The sequence below is a fragment of the Agelaius phoeniceus genome, chromosome 1 (genome assembly GCF_051311805.1).
Source record: "Agelaius phoeniceus isolate bAgePho1 chromosome 1, bAgePho1.hap1, whole genome shotgun sequence".
Classification (NCBI taxonomy): domain Eukaryota; kingdom Metazoa; phylum Chordata; class Aves; order Passeriformes; family Icteridae; genus Agelaius; species Agelaius phoeniceus.
The window spans coordinates 125665078-125685975 of NC_135265.1; the positions used below are offsets into that span (position 1 = coordinate 125665078).

A 20898-nucleotide genomic window follows, 5' to 3' on the forward strand; every position below is an offset into this window, starting at 1 on the left:
GAAGACAATGCTTAGCAAAATAGCTAGTTTCCAACACAAATAGAGTGAAGAGGGCCAAAATAAGAATCTTATATAACAGTTTTTCCTCAGATAACATTATTGGGAAACCTAACAATGAGAAAGCCACATGCTTCAACCAGCTGATAGACCTCCAGCACAAATGACTGGCAAGATAACCCATAAAGTTTGAGTCTAAAGTTTGAGGTTGGAGACGATTAATGAAGCATGATCTCCTTGGAGTAAGTTGAAATATTCGCTCCAAAACCCAACTGCAGGTGCACACATAATCCTACATCTAAAGGCACCACACTTTATGATCTGAGCACATCAGAAGCCAAGAAGAAGTGGTGTTCAACTCCAACAGTCTGAGGCCCCCAGATCCAGCCTGATGGGTCACAGCACTGCACCTGATGAATGCTAAGAAAGGAAGCACAGCTAAAGCCACTGCTGCTAAAGTGTATTTATTTCTAACATGTTCTCCCATTTTAAGTACTTTTTAGACATATCTCCATTTAACAAATAAAGTTATGCAGATTTTGTTATACAAAAGCCACAGAAATGGTACAGAAGACACTTCAAAAATAACCATGATCCCACACATATTGTTTACAGCAATAAAATTACAGTGAAATGCTCAAAAGGTTTACATCCTTGTCAACAGGAATTTAAAAAGTAAAGTAATTCTAAGTCTGGCTTTTTGGGAAGACCTTTAAATACGAGGCTGACCTTGTTAACATTAATCATCTGGCATTAGGTACATCATCAAATAAAGTGTTTCTGAAAAATCTGCATAAATCAACTGATATAAGAACCTGATGTATATTATAATATACAATCTCATGAAACTTCAATATATCATTTTTCCAAGTAAAAATAGTGGGACAGCAGTACATAAAGTCAGGTTTTCCAAAGCATTGTTGTGTCTTAACTAAACAACCAGTGAGACAACTTTCTTTTCAACACAAAAAAAAAAAAAAGTCTAAAAACTGATGTGACATCTTTTTTTTAAAGTGCATTAATTATCTGAACAGTGCACTGATGCTTTTAACAATCTTAAATACAAAAATGCAGAGAACCAGTATAATTTTCAAAGTTTACAACAACTGACACCTAGAATTAAATCACTACCCTTTACGTTCAGGTATACATCTTCCTCTGTGTACATTCTGTAAAACACAATGGAAAACTGGTCCTGGTTGGTCATTGCTTTTGTAGCTTATGAAAAAATTAGAAAATTATGTAAAAAATAGGGACTGTGGGCTTATTTTTTTTGCCAGCTGAAGTATTGAAAACTCTCTTGGATTTAATGATTCCTTAGACTTTGAAACACACTCATCCATGAAGAAACACAATCAAAATTAAAATTAAAATCATACTGCATCCTAATTTCAAGTAAGTACATTTGGTGACAGGTGTGCTCAGAATTTAATTCTGAAAGATGAACATATTTTCTGGCACAATAACTACTACTTTTGAAATTGTAATGGATTTGCAAGTATACTGGCCACAAACGAGGCTGAAGAAGAGATTGTGTTTATCTACCATTGGAAAGATAGAATGATGACTACAAAACCAATGATACGGAAGTAATAAAGGCTTTAAATTGCAGCCAAAGCTACAAGCAACCAACAGGTTTGGAAATGTGTGAACCACCTCTAGAAAAACTGCAATGAGGTAAGGAAATGGATACACTGGAGACCAGACAGAGAAAGACTGGATAAACAGTAATGCCTTCATCTTCTTGGGTTCAGGATCAGATGTGATGATGTGGTGTTAGGACAGTGGGTTTTGTTTCTGTCACTGACAGAACTAGAGATCTTTATTTATCTATACATCAAAGAGTCTCTTGCTATGTGTTCCAGTATAGTATAAAACTTGAAAATACTAGTTGCATATATTTACTTATTTTTCTAGATTTTATCTAATTGTGATGTTAAATAAAATACTCAACAGTTAAAGCTCACTTAGAATGTTGTTCAATCTCAAAGCTCTACTTAGCAGCCACACCAGTACTGAAAGACTACCATCTATTCAAGGCAGAACAACCACCATGTGGGAAAATGAGACAACATTAGATAAGGACATTTATGGTGCAGCTTTGGTGTTCAGTTGGTTGCATCATCTCTTCTCAGAGGAATTACTTGAAGGGCTTTAGCTATCCTCTCTCCAATAGCTCGACTACTTGCTGCAATTATTCTTCGAGACATCAAATCAAATGGTCCACCTACAAAGCAAAGCAAACAAAGCAACCAGTTTATATTTGAAGAAAATTAAAAGTTGCTATGAAAATAAGCACTGAAAAAATTGAGTGTAAAATTATACATTATTATTTAGGACCAATTTTTTCCTCTGGACAAAAATGCATTTAACACAACAAGTATCTCATATGAACCGCATTTAACTTCTCTTCAAAGGATGTTTACTGTCCTTTTTCCCTTTTCCAGGAGTCCAGCCAAGGGACTAAAGGTTGTCGTCTTGCTCAAGAACATACAATTAACCTGTTCCTCATCTGTTAACAGTTTGGGAACTGCTCAGTAGTGGTAGCTTGGAAAGAGGGCTGAAAAGAACTTGCCTTCTCATTTCAGCTACATTTTGCTCCCCATCAGCCATTTAAAAGGACAAGAGAGTATTATGCAGGTCCATGCATTTACCTGTTACATCCAGCAGCACTCCACCAGCTTCAGTAATAATGATTCCAGCTCCTGCCATATCCCAGCAGTGAATCCCCATTTCGTAATAGGCATCAGCTCCACCTGTTGCCACAAGGCACATGTTCACAGCTGCTGTACCAACAGCTCTAATCCTACAGGAGATACAAGATGTTGTTTTAACTGAGGAGAGTTTGCAAAAAAGTTACAGTGTAATAGAAAATACAGAGAACACAGAAATGTCATGATGGAAGCGAACTGAACTAGAGCAAGCATGATGAAGTGCTGCAGTGAAACATAAAAAATGGAAATGAAGTGTTACTTGGAGAATTTTCAAAATACAGCAAATTTGTAGAAATTACATCTACAAATTCTGTTAATAAATTTTTGTTTAAACACATTTTAAATGATTTCTTGAACTAAAACATATTATGGAAGATCATTTCCCATGAAACAGTAGCAGTCTATTCTGCTCTTTGAAGGCCTGAATTCAAGGAGAGTGTACACTTTTCAGTGCTGAAAACACTTTTCTTTTTCAGTTTCTCTGGTGAGGCTCAGTAAACATTTCTGACTTGCCAAACCCTCTAACAGTAATCATAAAAACTAAATTACACAGCATAAATTTGGTCTCAATAACTTCACCAAATCCTCGGGTCAAATTCCAGTTTCTTCTGGAAATGTCAATGTACTTAGGCATTTTATTTGTAAACAATAGTTTGAGACTGGAGTTGATTAAAGTTGCTTTTTGCAATAGTTTACCTGCTATCAATCACAATTTAATGTACAGTTTACTATTAATTGAAATAACTGCAGTTTTTAGTACAAGTCACACTTACTTGCTAAGTTGAACTCACAACATATCTAAAATGTATTTCCTACTGACATCTTAGCATAAATTATTTAGCAACATCAGAAGACTTTTTGAAAATAGGGAAAAACCTACATGTTAAGTGTCAAAACGAGAATCCTGAGAATCTCAGCATAAAACTTGTTATATCAGAAACACAGATACTGTTGAGTAATGAAAAACTGTCTACTGAAAACAACTTTATACAAGATGGTTTGTGGAAATGTAGACTGGCTTATCTGGAGGAGAAAGAGCAGGGAATGCAACCAAAACAGGAGCAGTTTATGGACAGTTTAAACTACTCAGATTAAAATTGTATAGTTTTGAAAGAGGAAAGGGAGATCTACTTTTGTCTTATATATATATAAAAAAAACAATTTTCATGACTACAAGGAAAGGAAATTAAGAAATGTCATATAGCTTCTGTTCCTCCAGTTTTATCTAGGGAAAAAAAAGGCACAAAATTGTATTTAATTTTTTTAACTACTAAGTACAACACTTTGTAGTCCTGCAAGCCCAAACATGCTTAGCTTCCCAACACTGATTGTTAGCATTCTCTGCTGCATGTCTCAGCTTGAAAAGGTTAAATACAGTTTCTCTCTGGAAGCTACTAGACAGAAACATTTAAATCACATTTCATATTTAAGGTGTCAAATACAATGCAACCAAAACTTTCTAAAAATTATTGTATTTACAATATTAACCACCAGTATATATAAATATTTATAGAAATAGTAAGTATCTTACCCATGAATAGGAATACTGAGAAGTCTTTCCATATTAGAAAGAATTATTTTTATAGCCTCTGGATCACGATTTGACCCCAATTCTGTTACTAAAAGGGATTTTGTAATGTCTGGAAAAGAAACAAAACCTCACTCTTCCAACAGCACAACTTCAATAGTCACAGTAACTAGCAGAGTTTACTTCATTGCTTTCTTATAAGATTGAATAAAAGTATGAGGTATCTTAATAAAATAGTACATATATCAACATATAAAAATCTGTCATTATTTGGAAAATTGCAGGAAAAAAAATACAAGTAAAGAAGCACGATCTGCTCCAACTGTGCATATACATTAACTGATGCCAGTACTAAACAGAATTCTATAAAAATTAAAAAAGTCTTGAGATACCAGAAGATGTCATTTGAAGCATGGATATTACTTGATGTAGGGTTGTAAACACAGAAGTGTGGTACTGACTTAAACCAACCTGGGAGAAGCTGAATTGTTCGGCAGATTTGTTTCACTCTAAAGAAACACCTCAAACAGATTGCAGACACATAGGGAATCAAAGAAAAAGAAACAAACTAACAAAACCACAATACATGGGAAATAAAATCTTCAATTGTCAAGTCCTGATTTTGCACAGATCACATCATATACATCAAAAAGAGCATAAAAGGTGTTTCTTAAAACCAGACAGCCCATGGCCAAAGAAAGTCTTGCAAAACAAAACTATGAGCTAAGAAATATCAATATACCCAGGTCCCAAATTTCTCCTGTCTCATTTGCAATCTGGCAATTACCAGAAAGAAGCTATTCAGTTCAGCTTACCTTCTTGGCCTGATACTTGCAGCTTCTGACCATTGCAAAATGCACCTTTTCCTTTTCTGGCAGTATACATCTTGTCTTCTATACAACTATACACAATTCCAAACTCTATCTGCAAGAAAAAGGAAAATTACCTTGTGGGGGTTTTCCCTTTATTCCTATTTCACAGGAAATAGGAAATTACAGAACTTAGTTGTAACTAGAACAAGCAAGCAATTAATTTGACTTTGATTAGATATTAAGTAATAAAAACTATACCTTTTTGTTTACAACAAAGCCAATTGAAACTGCCACAAATGGAAACCTACAAAACAAAACATTTCACTAATTTATAGTAGATACTAAATTTCTTTCATTACCATGCTTACTCTTAATAAAGACAGTTAAATATAATGTATATTTCAAAAACAAACTTGGACTATACAGAACTGAGTTTTCTGCAGTTTGCACAATTTAGCTGACAATAGAGCCAACAACACTGGTTACCATTTGAAACACAAAGTTTTCTACCCACTGGGGCTGCCATTCCTGTTACAGCTGTTTCTAGCCTAGGCACTGTTTTTCTCAGCCAAAGAATGCAAACAAGCCTCTATGCTACCAACCTTTCTCAGAAGGAACAAGCTGGCCGAAATGGTCTCATAAAAAGAACCAAGTTAGCTCTCCCACCACCTCCCCTTTCTCCACCAAAGCCATGACAAAGAGAGATATGGAAGAATGCAGGAAGAGTGAAGACCATGGGACATGGTGGATTGCATCTCAGTCTAAGTTTGAAACAATCAATCAATGAATTAATTTTTACTTTTTTTTTTTCAATTCCCTGACATTTACTTTTATTCTTTCTGCAAAAAATGCCAACTTTTAATTCAGCAGAATGGGTTCTTTTCCTATAACTTTCTGAACATGTTATTCAGCAGGATTCAAAAGGTGTTTCAAAGCCATTGTGCACATAGCAGCAGTCATTTCAAAACTGAAATTAAGCAGACTCAGAAAAGCTCACTGGGCCCAAAATCTATCACATTTAAAAGATGTAATTAATAGACTCTCAACGATACTCTGTAAGTCCCCTCCTCATCTTGGTGTGAAATACCATTGGTAACTACTGGTGATGTCCTGCTTTCTTTCATAGCTGGGGCTCCTAGACCTCAATGGATTTGAAATTTCTTAGAAATCAGCACCTGAAGCTGTTATTTCCTTTCTGAAGATCCTGTAACTTCTTATTCTGTATCCTGTTCCTGTTGAAATCTGACCATCTATCTTTGAAATCCATGCCAAAGGCTGCTGACCCCTGCTATATAATACAGGCCTCGTATGGAACAGGTGTTGTAGGTAACAGAGCAAGACTATGACAATACTCACAGGAATATTAAAATGCTTGCAAAGACTGCCCAATGGCTCTCAATAAGCAGCAATTTGTAACTATTAACAAGTTCATAGTATCTCTTTTAAAACAGTTTAAAAATTAAAAACAACTTTACTTTCAAGGAACTGGAGAAAGAAAAAGGGTAATCAGATGAGGTTGCAAACAAAGAAAAATGAAAGGTGGACCTGTGTACAAAGTTGGTAGTTCCATCAATAGGATCAATAATCCATGTGGGGTTATCTGTCAGAATGCTGCCCTCTCCAGCTGCAACAGATTCTTCACCGATAAAGCTACAGTAGAAACACATTTAAAGACAGAAATTGTTTAAAATGTCTGAATGACAACATTGTCCTTGACATTGAAATTCTTAAAAGTGAGATGAAGCCTTGAGTACCACCAGCAAACATATGTAAAAAAGCTGAGAAATACAGTATTTATCCAGAAAGCACCAACCATATCTGACCAAGCTTGCATTAATATTTATAATGTCAAGGATAAGCACAATATGCAGGGAAAAGAATTTTATGCTTCAACACAGAAATAATACCAGAATTTAGCATTCAAAATATACTAGAATAATACCAGAATTTAGCATTCAGAACATTGACGTTTCCTAACTTTTTTCCAGTCAAGTTTTTTTCAAAATAGCTATAGCTATTTACACCTTTCAGCTTATTTGTGCTATACAACATTATTTTGTAGCTTGTGTTTTCAGTGAAGAACGCCTCTGTGGTCTTACATACCTGGTTAGAATGCTGCAGCAACTGTTAAATTTGAAAATTGATTTCAACCCAAATATGACAGAAAGTTGTTAATCTCAAAAGTTTAGTTTTACAAGCATGACAAAATGGTAACATGGTAAAGGGATGAAATTTAAAGTTTCTTCTTCAGAGTTCCTGAAGAAGATGGGTGAGTGCATGTTCAGCCACAGTATTAAATCCCAGGACACAACACCCCAAATTCCACAAGTTTTGCTGCTCAGAAAAGTGTTTTAGACTGCAAAATTATTAGAATGAGTCTAAGTGGGAGGAATTCTCTTTGAGGTCTTTTGCAGGCTGTCACAATTTATCACACATTACTCAACCTATGAAAAGCTTGCAGCAAACACATGCTTTCCTCCAAAACCACGTAAAATAACTGCTGTGAGGAAAGAGATGAGGTCTCCTTAATACTGACTGGGAGTTTATGATTAACTACAGAAGTGAGGATGACTAATCAGAGAGAAACAGCATGTTTCCAAAAAGCAGCAGACCTTCAGAAAAACGAGACTGAATATAGGTGGATGAGTAATTCACTAGAAGTTCAGCACCATTATGTCTAATGTCACATTGGTTACCTAAAATAAAAAGAAGCTAAAATATTCTGAAATGCTTATCAATGTCACAGAAACTGTTATTTCAAGGTCATTCCAGAAGTTTGTACGCTTACACTAATTTGGCTACTGAACTTTTGCACCACCTCAGCTGTTCCAGTTCTATATAGATTTCTTACATTTCACATACACAGCTACAATAACAAAAGCGCCAAGAAACTGAAAGAAAAAATAGCAAACTGACTTTAAGGAAACTGTATTAAACTTGAGCCATTATGTCAAAATGCTAAAGACAGACCCATGCAAGCAAAATACAGATTACCCTTCAAGAATACCTTTTTCAGGGGGTGGGGGACAGGGGTATAGAGAGGGATGGAAGAAGGGGAAAAAAGGGGAAGAGCAATTAAGAAAACCAGTATTTTGTATGACAGTCTTTCTGTTATGCAGAAGAAGAAGACCCTGTCTTTTAAGGATGCTTTATGTTGTAAAACTGTATGAGATCTGCCAAAGGCACACTCAGTTCCACAGGATCCATCCAACATAGACAGCAAAGGCACACTAGTTTCAGAAGCAGACAAGAAATTTGGGGTTCAGGTCTCCTGGGGCCACCTTTGACTTTCCAACACAATAACCAGAAGTTTCTGAACTGGAAGTGACTTTCAGCCTAAGCTTTGTCTCATGTCAGTAGACCTGGGGACACATTGTTTTGTTGCTATAGCCCTGGGCAAAACTTTAACCCAATACTACTCTAAAATACTTAATTTGTTGAAGGTAATGCTACAACTTGCCAGCATGCCAGTTGTAATAAAACTTCACCACGCAAAATCATAAACTTTCAATTTTTCTTCTGTCAAAAGCATACAACAAGCCATACCTGTGAGAAGGATACTTTTCTTTTATCAAAGAAATAATGAAGTTTTCTACTTTTTGATCAGTTTCTGTCACTAGATCTACAGGTGAACTTTTAGTCATAACAGATATTTCTTCTTTGAGTGCTCCACGGATGATCTGTTGAAACAAAATCAAACAGAAAAAAAAATCACTGTTAACAATATGGAAAATATTAGGTTTTCAAAAAAAATTAACATAATTTTACAGTCATTTTCTGTACTGCATACACAAAACACAAGCAGTGACATAACCTGGATTTAACTGCAGGAGCTGGAACTTGCATCTCTAGTCCCTATTCAGCACAAAGTTTTACATGGCTTTAAATCTAAGTACAAAAGGAAGATCTCCAGGTAGATGATACTGGAATCCATTTTGTAAAGACAAATTTTAGATCTACAAATTTAAATACCAGAGTTGAATAAAACACCTAACACTGAGCTCAATATTTTTTGCCAGACCCTGCATTTATGAACTTAAAACTATAACTTAAAGTTATAGTGTAATAATTTGTGGGCTGTGAGACATGGATTCTTGCTTAAGCTGATACTGATCTTAAAAGTATCAGTATCAGCTTAAGCAAGAACCCATGTCTCACAGCCCACAAATTATTTCACTATAACTCAGAATGATTTTCTGAGGGAAGACTTTATTTAATGAGGTTGTTGCAGAGAATGTTCCACAGACTTTGCAGCTCCAGGGGACAAAATTATTACATGTACCATCTTGACTGGCTTCCATAGCCTGCAAATGTACTAACAAGAACTACTATGAACCAAAACATTTGGTAACCACTTGTGCTGAGGCTTGCCAAGATGTACAAACTTTTTCTTGTTCTAAGCCATCTCACACCTCATATGGCAAAATATCACCACTGTAAGGGATGGTTCTTTTTACAGAAGCAAAGCAGTCTTCATGAAGAGAAACAAACATAGATTGGTTTGGGTTGGAAGGAGCTTAAAAGACCATCTAGTTCCAGCTCTCCTGCCATGGGCAGGGACACCTCTCACTAGACCAGACTTAGAGCTCTGTCCAACCTGGCCTTGGACACTTCCAAGCATAGAAGGAACACAATATGGTATTGGGTGCCAAAGCCTCAGTATAAAGCTGACTGAGATGTTCCCAAGGAAAGACTGTCACCAGCTTTCAGGTGGTAAAATAATACCACAGACAGGAGTAGTTTAAGGGTGAAAATCGAGATGCTCTTTGTTTACTACAATTCTGAATTTTATTGTTAAATCAAACTCAAGGAACAGAAGTTACTCCTTAGTCTTTAATCGGACTCCAAGGTAAGGAAAAGTGAAAAGTTGGTTTCTTAAGTTAACAGATTTCCAAACATAAAAGACACTCCAATCTTGTACTTGAACATAACAAACTATTCTACCCTTTTGGGTTTTTAAGAAACACTCTCCAAAAGAAATTCCAACATCAACCTCCTTCAAAAGCTATACACATATCAGACTCAATAAATGACATTATTTATAAAGAGCTTATACATACCTCCCCAGCTTTCCTTGCTAAACCAACTGCATAATCCATACATTCTTGCCAGGGGTCTGCCATCTTTCCCGAGAAAAAGAGCCTAGCAAAAGGAAAGATTAAGACCAAAAATTATTATGTCTTGTTTTCTTCCTTTTATCTTATTTTTACAAATTCGAAGTTTTTTCCTTCACCTGGTTTAAGTACTGCTCACAGGAGGAAACAGGCACAGCGCACGCCCCGCCCCAGCCCGCCCCTGGCTGCCGGACGCGTCCCGAGCGCTGCCGGACGCGCGGCCCCCTCACGGCGCCCGAAATGGCGGCTGCGGCGCGCGCCGCACTCACCGCCACCGCTGCCGCCCAGGCGCAGGCGCCGCGCACGAGGTCGCGGGCCCGCCCCCTCCGCCGCCGCTGCTGCCGCCGCTCGGTGGCGCCCCCGCCTGCGTGTAAAGGAGCCCGGGGCTGGGCGAGGCCGCCTCGGCGCCGGCGCTGTCAAATTTACAGGGGAAGTGTTGAAATTATGACTTTGATGTCGACTTCTTGTTGAGAAGAAGATTAGACGTGGCAGGGCGGAGATACCGTGAATGCTCTCCCATGGAGCACGCGGTTGAAGTTTGTCGTAGAATTAAAAGGATAGTTTGCGTTGGAAAGGACTTTAAAGATCATAAGCAGCCTCTCTGCCGTGGCCAGGGATACCTTGCACTAAATCAGATTGTTCAGAGCCCCATCCAACCGGGCCGTGTTCCCTTCCCGGGGCGGGGCATCTACATAATCTCTGTGAAACCTCTTGTCAGTGCCTCAGAACCCTCGCGGAGGCTGAGTTCACAGAGTTTTTGAAAGTTTTGAAAAATCACAGAGTTCAGCGGTTTTTGAAAGCAATTTGCAGTGCAACTGCATCTTCAATATTAATTAAAATCATATAGAGGAAAAAACTTTCCAAGCCTGACTGATACCAGTTTCTTTTTTTTTTCCCTGTGGTCTTTTGAGCCTATTTTCTGTTATCGGGTAAAGACAAAACACTGTTTGTCTTTAAATTGCAGCTGATGTAACTGACTGTCCTATGTAAAATGGTGATCTGGCTAAACAGGGCAAGGGTTGCAATTTGCTTTACGCTTAAAATAATCACAAAATGTCTACCACACCAAAAGAAGCAGTCTTACTCCATTGCCCCACTGCCAACCCAAGGCACAGCTAGGCCAAAGGGGGTCAGTTTTGTGCTTTCCACATCACTGAACAAGTTTCCACTCTCACTGAATCCATTGTGTGGGGCAAGTCACTGTACAATTCCACATTTCCTCCTTCCCATCTCATAAACAAGAATAAGCCTGCTTTTAAAGTATTCACAGTCATTAAAGAACTACAGAGATGTTGTGTTTTTATTGATTATTTTGAAAATCACACTTTACAAGGTTACACCAAAAGCACACAGACCACTGAAAGAGGCTCTTTGGCTCAGATTTGGTTTTTGTTGAGGCAAGCAGCTGAACATGCCTCAGTGCAATCTATATAGGACTGCATGAGTGTTATGAAAAATGGCTTTTTTTACATCATTAATGTATACTTAATGTTACAGCAAGGGTTTTACAGGAGATTTCAAATTCTGCATTCACCTTAAAATCAACAGAAGTAAAACAGGAATGCATGAAGTTCTCTCCTAACGAGTATAAGAATTTTCCTAATCCAAACCACAATTTCTATTCCAGCTGAAATTTTGTATTTAATATATGAGGCTACTAGGAGGAAAACTAAGCTGCAAGGTGTATTTTTATGTGTCACCTGATAAACTGGATGAACAGAGGTGACATATTGATAAAAAAAGTCTGCAAACCAGACTGATCACACCCCAGGGTGCACACTTTTCCAAAACAAACACAGAAACAGAAAATTGTGAAAATAAAAGTATGGGAGATTACTGCCTGCTTTCTTAGTGTGATATATTATTTCTTGCTTAGTACAGCATTGCCCAGCTGATCTAACAGGTCACATATCCAAGCAGAATTGAACTCTTAATGTTAATACAACTCTTTCCAAACTGTTGCATGTATTACAAACCCATGCCAGGCAACCTTGCAGCAACGTTTGAATTGGAACAAGGCCAGGAGCTGCTACCACAGCATCTCACAAAAAGTTTGTAAATCCTTGACCATGTGCATTCTCTAAAATTACAGCTAGAATCACTAAAATGCTTGATATTCACCTATTTGTGTAGTTCGGCTGAAAGTATTGTTTGTTGTAAAATCAGGAAGTATTTATTTTGATAATTTTTTTTCTTCCTTGCATAACTTTACATACTTTTTTTTTGCATCTACTAGAAGTTAAAGTTTTGTTTATTAACTTAGAAGTGAAACAATTCATCACCTTTTAAGCATAGGGCTGTAAAATTATCAGTGGTTTCAAATGAGAACTGACTCCTCCAAAGTATTTTGGATTTTTTTTCAAATGTAGTTGCTTAACTTTCTGTATGAAAATGTGCTAAGACAATGAGTTTAAAAAAATGAAACAAAACAAAATGCTAAGTAAAGATATGTTGAAATCTAAACAGGTAAAATGAGAGCAGTTCTAACCTATGCAAGATCCTGGAGGTCTGGAAAAGTTTCTGCTTTTGTTCCAACGACCATTGATTAGGGTGGAGTTTTCATCTCTTCTCCATTATTTATCTGTCAGACTAATTTGGTTTTGCTTCTCAGTTTCTGAAAACTACCTGGAATGAGCTTCTGTGTACAATCCTAGACAGATTCCTGGAATAAGATGATAGTGAAAACTTTTTGGAGTCTTATCAACTGTGACTTGCCATGTTTGTACTGTCATTTACAGGCTGATAGACCTTAGCCATTACTGGCAATTGATGAAAGCAACCACCCTGGTAAAACCTTTGAGGTCTTCCCAAAGATTTACTTCCTGTATCCCAAGTCTATCTTCTCTTTATCCACAAAAAAGTGTTATTTCAATTATTTTGCCTGAAAATGCTAAGGCAGAAAAATCAGGGGCAGGAGGAAGGGTGTAAGTAGAAAACTATTGAAGATTTAGCAAAAAATCTTCTGCTAAAAAAGGGGAAATTACCCTGTTGCACAAAAGTATTTTTCACTTGCTTTTGTAGCAACAGGCTGGGGAAAAATGTTCTGCTTAGGGCTCTTCCCAGCTCACTGGTTCCACAATGCTGTTTGGGCTCTTACTGTATATTCTGTACCACAGCAGCCTAAGATAAAAAGAAAGATGAATAGACAGTTGCAGATTAAAGGGACGGAAACAAGTAACAAGGGAAAAGGGAACTGTTCCTCTTGTACTGGAAAGCAAGATAACAGCTGGAGAGACAGGCAGGGGAAAGCAGAAAAATGCTCCTGTTCTTTCCACTGACAGGAGACAGAGATTTCCAAAATATCCAGCCACTGAAAACCCTTTCCTTCATGGAAACCAAAAACATCTTCCTTTGCATGACATCCCCACCACATCCAGTAAAGTAATTTATTCATACCTTAGTCATGTCAAAACTACAGTAAAGAATACTTAATGCAAAATAAGTGACAGGCTTACTGAGATCTTTTATCCCCCACCTAATCACACAAGATTTACAATCTTGTAATTGTACAAGATTGCAATCTTGTGATCTTACAAGATTCACTCAGGAAGACACCTGAGTGAATTTACTTTTGCTTCATAAAGTTTTCCTCCTAAATGTTATTAAACTATTACAAGAAGAAAATGTGGACCTAGTGTATGGACAGTGCTGGTTTCCAAATGCAATCAAATCTGTTTGTGTAGATGTAGAAAAGATGCTGCATTAGCATAGAATGTTTCTTTCATTCAGAAAACTGTCATACTGCAAATTTACATTTTCTTTATTTATTAAAACATACTGTCCCCACCACTTACACAAAAATAAATACCAAATTTAGGAAAAAATTCTTGACATAATACAGCTCAATAGAGCAAGAATTTATTCTAGAATGTGAATATTGGTAATACTAGTTATTATAATTTTCCTTTCAGGACACAGTTCTTCTGTCAGTCAAGCATCTGAGAAATTGATGGGAATTGTGTCTTTACAATGGAAGACATTCTGGTATACCAGTGATTTAAAAAGAAAACTGGACTTGCTTTAATACCATGCTTATAAAAAATACTGGATTTTTTTTTTTTTGTTTTTGTTTGTGGAAATGTATTGACTAACTAAAGTAGGATTCTGTATCTTCTATAAATAGAACATCATTATCAAGATACTCCAGAATTATATTTCCTCCATTGTACAGTGGACAGTCTTTATCAGATAGCCATGTTTCCAGTGTGTGCTCAAATGGCAAGGCTTCTCCAGAGGCAGTATGGCATAATCTCAGTTTCTGTAAGACAAATAGGACAGAAATTAACACCAAGATTTGCCTATCCAAGATGAAAGAAGTGGGGTGGGAGAGGCACAAAAGGCTAAAAAGAAAACTAAAACCAAAGTGCAACAACCTGGAAAATGTTTGTTATTGCTGACTTACCTGGGATGTTGATTTGTTGTTGTCATTTTTAAGGCTTGCTAAGGAAGCTGCAAAATCTACTACTTTGCCAATACTCCACTTACTGCAAAAGAACATGGGTTTGCTTTTCTCTTTGTTCCCTTTTGGTAAAAATACTTGAAAGTAAATTCTTTCTGTCTAGAAAAACATGAAAAATAAGACAAACATTAAAACAATTGATAAAGACACAATGCCAGGGCCTCACACAGGAGGTCACCTTTTCTGGGGACCAAATTGATTGTGGGTAGGAAATAAGCCCCCTGGTTCACTTGGCAAATTAATTATATTGGACTTCTCCCTTGAACACCCGAGGGGTGGTGTTACATCCTTAATGGAGATAAAATAAGGAAGGCTTAGGGAAAACTTTTGTTTGTGGTAAAGCTGATGGTCTTACCACTCTGGCAGGATTTCATCAACAGTTTGCTGACACTCTCATGCCCTCTACTGTGCAGTCTCATGCTCTCTACAATGACATTCATTAAACAGAAGGAAAAAATCCAGGAATCCTAGGACAATCATGGAGTTTCCTGGGTGTTCCACCTGTCCTCAAAGTAATAGTGCAGTCAAGAAATGGAATGGTCCACTAAAATGAGCTCTAGGGCAAAGTTTCCTTATAGGAAAATGAGGTAAAGCCCTACTTAAAGCTGTTTGATGTTTAAAATAACCAGTAGACACCCACCAGATGCCCAGTAGAAGAAGCTCATTTTCCTGCTTTCCAACAGTAAAATGTCTAATAAACCCCCTAGTGTCAGATCTTCTCTTTTTTCAGGGTGACAATGTTCTTATTAACTACTTTATGAAGTTTAAAATACCAGTCTGTCCCTTTACTAACTCCCAAAGCAAAGGGCACATGATAAACTGTTTCTAGATGAGGACTCCATTTACTTTCACAGAGGTTTGGATAATTCCCAGGAATGGGCAATTTCTTATCATTTCAGGAAATGAGTGAAACTTGGGACTTTTTGGCCTGAACAAACCTGGAGTATGCCCAAGAAATAATCACTTTACCTTTGTAGAAATCTCAGCTGTAAAAAGATTATCACAGTACCCACTGTATTGTACTGAAGGTTATCTGTACCTCCTTCCTCCCTGTTTCATGAATGGGATGATAATTGTGCTATGCAGTTTATGAAAATCATTTCTCACATGGATTTTTACACATACAAATGGTTTTTGTTTATACAACACACTCAATCTTCAGGTGCTAATTCTGGGTGAGTAGCTGAATCTGCACCTGAAACATCTTGGTACCAATCTAAGTTGGCATACTCATTCCTCTACACTCTCAAAATTAGCAAACTCAAATGTTTAAGGCACATTCTTATGATAAGACATTATCCACTGCAATGCCCCAACATGTGAATTCGGTCTTGGTGGGGAAACCAAGCAATTACATGTTTCAGGGCTAGATGATCTGAAATTTTGATATTGCTAGCCAAGTATTAAGATTTGACACTACCTACAAAAAGGGCCCAGGTGATAAGGAACCACAAGCTAAGATGTGCTATAAAATTCTGTGCTGCACTACTTACAAAATTGTGCTACAGTGATTCTGTAAGTCCTGTTCTAGTCTAATAATGAAATTCTATGCTCTGCTGATCATCAAATTCTGCTAAAATAACACGATTTAATAAACTTAGTGCTGTCATCTTTCTGCCAAGAATCCCCATAAGACCCTGTTTGTCCCTGCTGTGCTATGTGACAGCCATGCGGCAGGCAAACACATTTTTGCTATGAAGTAATAGAATTTGATTCCACTGCTCCAAACTCCACACAGACATCTTATAACAGACTTAAGACTAGTGAGGTTGCTTTTGGGTACCAGGCTGAAATGTACATTTAAGGGGTTGTGGTCTTGAAAAATTAAATCCAAAACCAAGGAACCGAGGAAACTCGATGAAGATCAAACAATTTAGCAATCTTTCCAGTTCCTTTGAGAATTCAATTATTGAAAACAAACATCACTGACCTGAGGCAAGGACTTGTCCCCACATGCGTGCATTTTCAGTTTCATTAATGCCACTTTTGCTGCTGTCTCACTGTTTTTTGCTCCTTTGCGTTTTTTGCTTTTCACTTCGTCACTCTTCTTAGAATCTGAGAACAATATTATTCCTGTTAGTGTCATCATTCTGACTGTTCCCTGAGCATTTACATGACATAGATCTTACTCATTGTATTGCCAAGGATCCCATCCCTTTTTATGTCTGTTCATATTTTGTATTTCCCAAAGTCATGTATCAGCATTTTTAGTTCTAGCAGAATTACTTTCCATTGAAAGGTAGATGAACACTATCACCATGTAAACACAGGCTGCAAAAGCCAAATAGATACAAATTCTGGAGCTTCTACATCTGTGGCCATCACAGCATTCATATGGCAACATTTCAGGTCCTCCTTTCTACACATAACCCTACTGTCCAGCTGGGCAGTGCTGTTTATTCTCTTTCCATCCTAGAGCTTGTTTAAAACCTGCAAAACATTACATGGTAGAATCACTTTTCTGGGTATCTTGATTGTGTGGATGTATGTCAATCCCAGTAGACTGACACACACATCCAACACAACTGCATTATTTGCACATGGATTAATATGTAAATAATAATAATGGCTAGGTACAATTCATTATAGTATAGTACTTGTAGAATGACAACAAGACAATAATTCCGAAAGAACCTGTGCTCTATTTTTTCTTTAGATTCTTCTTGTACTGTTGTTCTTGCTCAGTTTAGATGAACAGTATCAAATGTTGACATGTAAGTTTAGGGCTATATAACCAAGGAACTCCCATCCTTTCTTCTTATTTGGTCAAACCTGACCCCTTAAAAGAGGTCAGAAACTCAAATAGTATTCTGAAAAAAAAAAAAAGAAAAAGAATATATATGCCTCTGTACTTGCCTATAATATGCTGAACAAGCTGCTGGGTGGCAGCCATTCGAGGTTTTGGTGTGTCCAGCTTCTCACATTCATGGTCTGATTGATGACGATGTCTATAAGCAACAAAGTAAAACTTCTGTTGCATTTTCCATGCATTATTGAATGAATATTGATGTTTAAACAGTCTGTTCCACTCACCTGAGACAAAAATGTTTTTCACAGTAAGGACATAACACTGGCAAAAGCTCCTTTCCACTGCAGTCCTTGTATGAGCATGGGTAAGATCTGTGCTGATCAGGTTTCACAGAACTGTTTCTTACATTCACCTAGGAGTAAGTACAAAATATTTTGTGTGAATAAACAGATACTACAGATATAAGTTACCAACCCAGCTTTCTCAAAGATCTGTGCTACCTCTCCATTCTATGGGCAAACCTGGTCCAGCTACTCTCTCCTACTTCTGCCCTGGTTATGTTTAGCTCAGAGGCTGAAAAAGAACTGTCATGCTACTCAAAGTCAATTTACTTCTGAGAGGAAGAAAAAGAGTAGATTCATTTTTTTAAGTCCTTCACATTCTGAGTTAAATAATTCATACTTATATACCATGTGCATTCATCTAGTCTGAAAACACACAGCTAAGTTGCATGGAATTTTAATTTAAGGCTGTCATATATTATTAGATTACCTCAGAACACCCATGAGCATCCCGGCTCCTGTGCTGAAGGCTTTGTGGAAAAAGAAGAAAATATCACACTGTTATCAACGTTCCAGGAAAAAAAAAACTTGCATGTGAAAACATCTAAGTGTTTAAAGAGTAATCTGACACATTTTATAAAGGAAAAACTTCAATTAGATAATGAATGTTTTCCAAAGTTTGTTCTATCCTATGCATTTCACTTCTTGAATGGACAGATCATATTCTTTCTCAGAATGTAAAACATTTAGCTTTTGGAACTGATGCTTCAAGATAAACAAACCATTTCAAGAGAATGAAGACATTAGCATGCTTAAGAGTTCAGTTCAAAGCAACCAGAGCTTGTCTGTTTTAATGGATTTTCAAATTTCTTCCATAATGGCAGAAATCCCTCAAAGGCTTCTGATACGTTAGAAGTGAAATCTGCCCCCAATCTCTGAGTTTCTCTCAGCTGCCCTCTGCTAATCTGAAGTGTAAATCAAAGTGCAGACCCTGATTTCAACCTTGCAAGAAACCTCAAAATTTTTTTCAAGAAGAAAACATAATCAGCCACCTCCTTGTGGAAGCCAGCAGATGGGGTGTTTTGCATTTTAGCAAAGCTTTTGACACTGTCAGAATGTTCTTCGGGACAAAAAGGTCCAGCACACAGCTAGACAAGTCTGTAGTACTATGGTTTGAGCTCAGAGAGTCACAGTTAATGCAATTGCTTCAATCTGGTGGACAGTGGAGTTAGCCAGGGCTCAATTTTAGTGCCAGTGCTCTTTAGTATTTTTATAAATGATCTGGATACATGTTATGGTTGCCAGCCATTCTAAACCAGGAAAAGCTGTCAACTCCCTTGAGGGTGGAGCAGTTACACAGAGAGATTCATGATAGACTAGAGAGCTGGGCAGTCACTAACTGTATGAAATTTAATGAGAGCAAGTACAGGATTCTTCACCTGGGATGAGGAAATCCTGGTGACCAAGTGTACAACATGAGGAAATGGAAAGAAGTTGTGTCATGGGAAGTTCAGGTTGAACATTAGGAAAAGGTTCTTAGAGAGGGTGGCTGGGCACTGAACAGCCTCCCCAAGGAAGTGGTCATGGCACCAAGCCTGCTGGAGTTCAAGGACTGTCTGAATGACAGTTGTATGCTTTAGTCTTAGTCCTGCAAGGAGTAGGGAGATGGACTTGTTGACTCTTGTGGGACCCTTTCATTTTGAGGTACTCTGTGATTCTATGAACTTACCAAAAGATGCCTGAACAGCCATCACATACAAAAGGAAGAAAATCTGAAACGAAGAGATTTGTTTTCAGTTAAGACAACATGGTTGTTGTTTTGTTAATAGTTTCTAGCTTAATTTTCACATGATTAACTTTTGTTCACCAACATCACAGTGAGACCACTTAGAACACTATTTACTGAGAGTGGATTATTTACATTTTTTTTTATGGGCTGCCAACTGGAGGAGATGCTGGCTGTTTGGAAGGGAAAGCATCCCCTCCACTGGACAGTCATAATGATCCTGCCCCTTCTTCACATCATATCATACATACTCTGTCCTTGGGTGATTAAAATTGCACAGACTTCCTAAGCCTCTGTACACATCCTCTGCCTACCACATAAATTCTTACACATAAAATCACATCACTGTCTGCTGAACTCCACCACATCATTAATGGCAGCAAATGCCAGGTCCAGCCCACTACTCTGCTTCTCCATCCTTAGGATTTTATGCTGACAGACCACCCCACAACTGAACCACGCAGCTCAGGTCACAATCATCTCGATCCCTTCATCTCTGAGTGGTCCCTCAGAAAGTTTTCGGTACGGGCGGTTTGCTGCTTCTTTCTGAGAGGTTTCATTTCCAGTCACACTCTCCGAGATCACTGAAGGCACCAAGTGTGAGGAAGGGGCAAGCAGGCAGTTAACCACCCAGTGAAGCAACCCAGGTGACAGGCGCTGGCACTGCAGGGCTGCAGCAGCACAGATGATTCCCCGATCAGGGGGACATGCCTCACAACCCCGCACCGTCCCCGGCCCACCATCCCCGGCCCACCATCCCCGCCTCCGCCGGGACCCGCCGCGCCGTCCCTTACCGAGCTGGCGGCACTCGGGCACCCCGCAGTGCTGCCCCACCTCCAGCTCCGCCATGGCGGCGGCAGGCAGGAGGCGGAGAAGCGGCGGGGAGGGCGGGGCCGCGCTGCGGAGGGGCCGGCGGGACCCGCCCCGGGCCGGGCCGAGGCGGGGCCGGGGGCGGTGAGGACCCGCCCGCGCCGGGCTGAGCCTGATCCCGAGCCTGAGCGCGCCCCGGCAGCTGGGAGCTGCGGGGGTGCTGGCAGGACCGGCTGCATCACCGGGCTCAGGGCAACCTGAGCAGCCCATGTTGGCCCAAGCCTCAGCCTTCAGTGGGCCCAGAGCCGCGGTTGGTGCTCCTCGGGCTGTTCCAGGGGGAAAAAAGGCATAATTTGTGTCTTATTGTGTCGCTATTTGGGACGTCCCTTGGGGCAGAGCCTTGTTCCCGGAGGCAGAGCGGAGGTAGCCCGACTTCCCGAAGCACGTGGTGCATTCTGCAACCTGTTGGTGCTACTGAGGTTTCCTTAGCGGCGCATCCACCACTTTTGTACAAAACCACATTCCTTCAGACTTCAGTGTTATGTTCCCAGTCCTGTACACGCCTGTGCCCGAGGGTGATGCTCTCCCGAAACACCTTCCTGCGGCATGTCTCCAATCCTGGGCTCCTCAATAGGAGACACGGAGCTC

At 38.8% G+C, this 20898-nt stretch overlaps 2 protein-coding genes across 3 annotated transcripts; both read right to left on the bottom strand.

The window, feature by feature from the left end:
• Positions 1 to 445: 445 nt before the first annotated feature.
• IMPA1 (inositol monophosphatase 1) lies at positions 446 to 10491 on the bottom strand. 2 transcript variants are annotated; one of them, XM_077186788.1, is made up of 9 exons: positions 10435 to 10491; positions 10112 to 10193; positions 8598 to 8731; positions 6597 to 6701; positions 5310 to 5355; positions 5055 to 5163; positions 4243 to 4351; positions 2652 to 2803; positions 446 to 2224 (listed from the first exon to the last, which is right to left on the bottom strand). In XM_077186788.1, the coding sequence occupies exons 2-9, from the start codon at positions 10172 to 10174 to the stop codon at positions 2106 to 2108; spliced, it is 837 nt and encodes a 278-aa protein (XP_077042903.1). In that variant the 5' UTR covers positions 10175 to 10193; positions 10435 to 10491; the 3' UTR covers positions 446 to 2105. The 2 variants fall into 2 exon arrangements, with proteins under 2 accessions (XP_077042903.1, XP_054494979.1); XM_054639004.2 differs by lacking the exon at positions 10435 to 10491 and adding an exon at positions 10285 to 10428.
• A 3422-nt stretch (positions 10492 to 13913) lies between these two features.
• ZFAND1 (zinc finger AN1-type containing 1) lies at positions 13914 to 20341 on the bottom strand. Its single transcript, XM_054638171.2, has 8 exons — positions 20235 to 20341; positions 19384 to 19426; positions 18145 to 18184; positions 17658 to 17785; positions 17481 to 17572; positions 16555 to 16679; positions 14568 to 14723; positions 13914 to 14423 (listed from the first exon to the last, which is right to left on the bottom strand). Exons 1-8 carry the CDS (start codon positions 20287 to 20289, stop codon positions 14253 to 14255), a joined length of 810 nt encoding a protein of 269 aa, XP_054494146.1. The 5' UTR covers positions 20290 to 20341; the 3' UTR covers positions 13914 to 14252.
• Positions 20342 to 20898: the final 557 nt, after the last annotated feature.

Coding starts and splice junctions, on each gene's coding strand:
- ZFAND1 (XM_054638171.2), bottom strand. CDS start 20,289: ATGGCGGAGCTGGAGGTGGGGCAGCACTGCGGGGTGCCCGAGTGCCGC. Junction 16,680..17,480: donor GCTTGTTCAGCATATTATAG/GCAAGTACAGAG, acceptor TATTGTTCTCAG/ATTCTAAGAAGAGTGACGAA. Junction 14,724..16,554: donor GGGACAAGTCCTTGCCTCAG/GTCAGTGATGTT, acceptor ATGTTTTTCTAG/ACAGAAAGAATTTACTTTCA.
- IMPA1 (XM_077186788.1), bottom strand. CDS start 10,174: ATGGCAGACCCCTGGCAAGAATGTATGGATTATGCAGTTGGTTTAGCA. Junction 5,164..5,309: donor GCTTTGTTGTAAACAAAAAG/GTATAGTTTTTA, acceptor TTTTTCTTGCAG/ATAGAGTTTGGAATTGTGTA. Junction 2,225..2,651: donor AGTGCTGCTGGATGTAACAG/GTAAATGCATGG, acceptor TTTGCTTTGTAG/GTGGACCATTTGATTTGATG.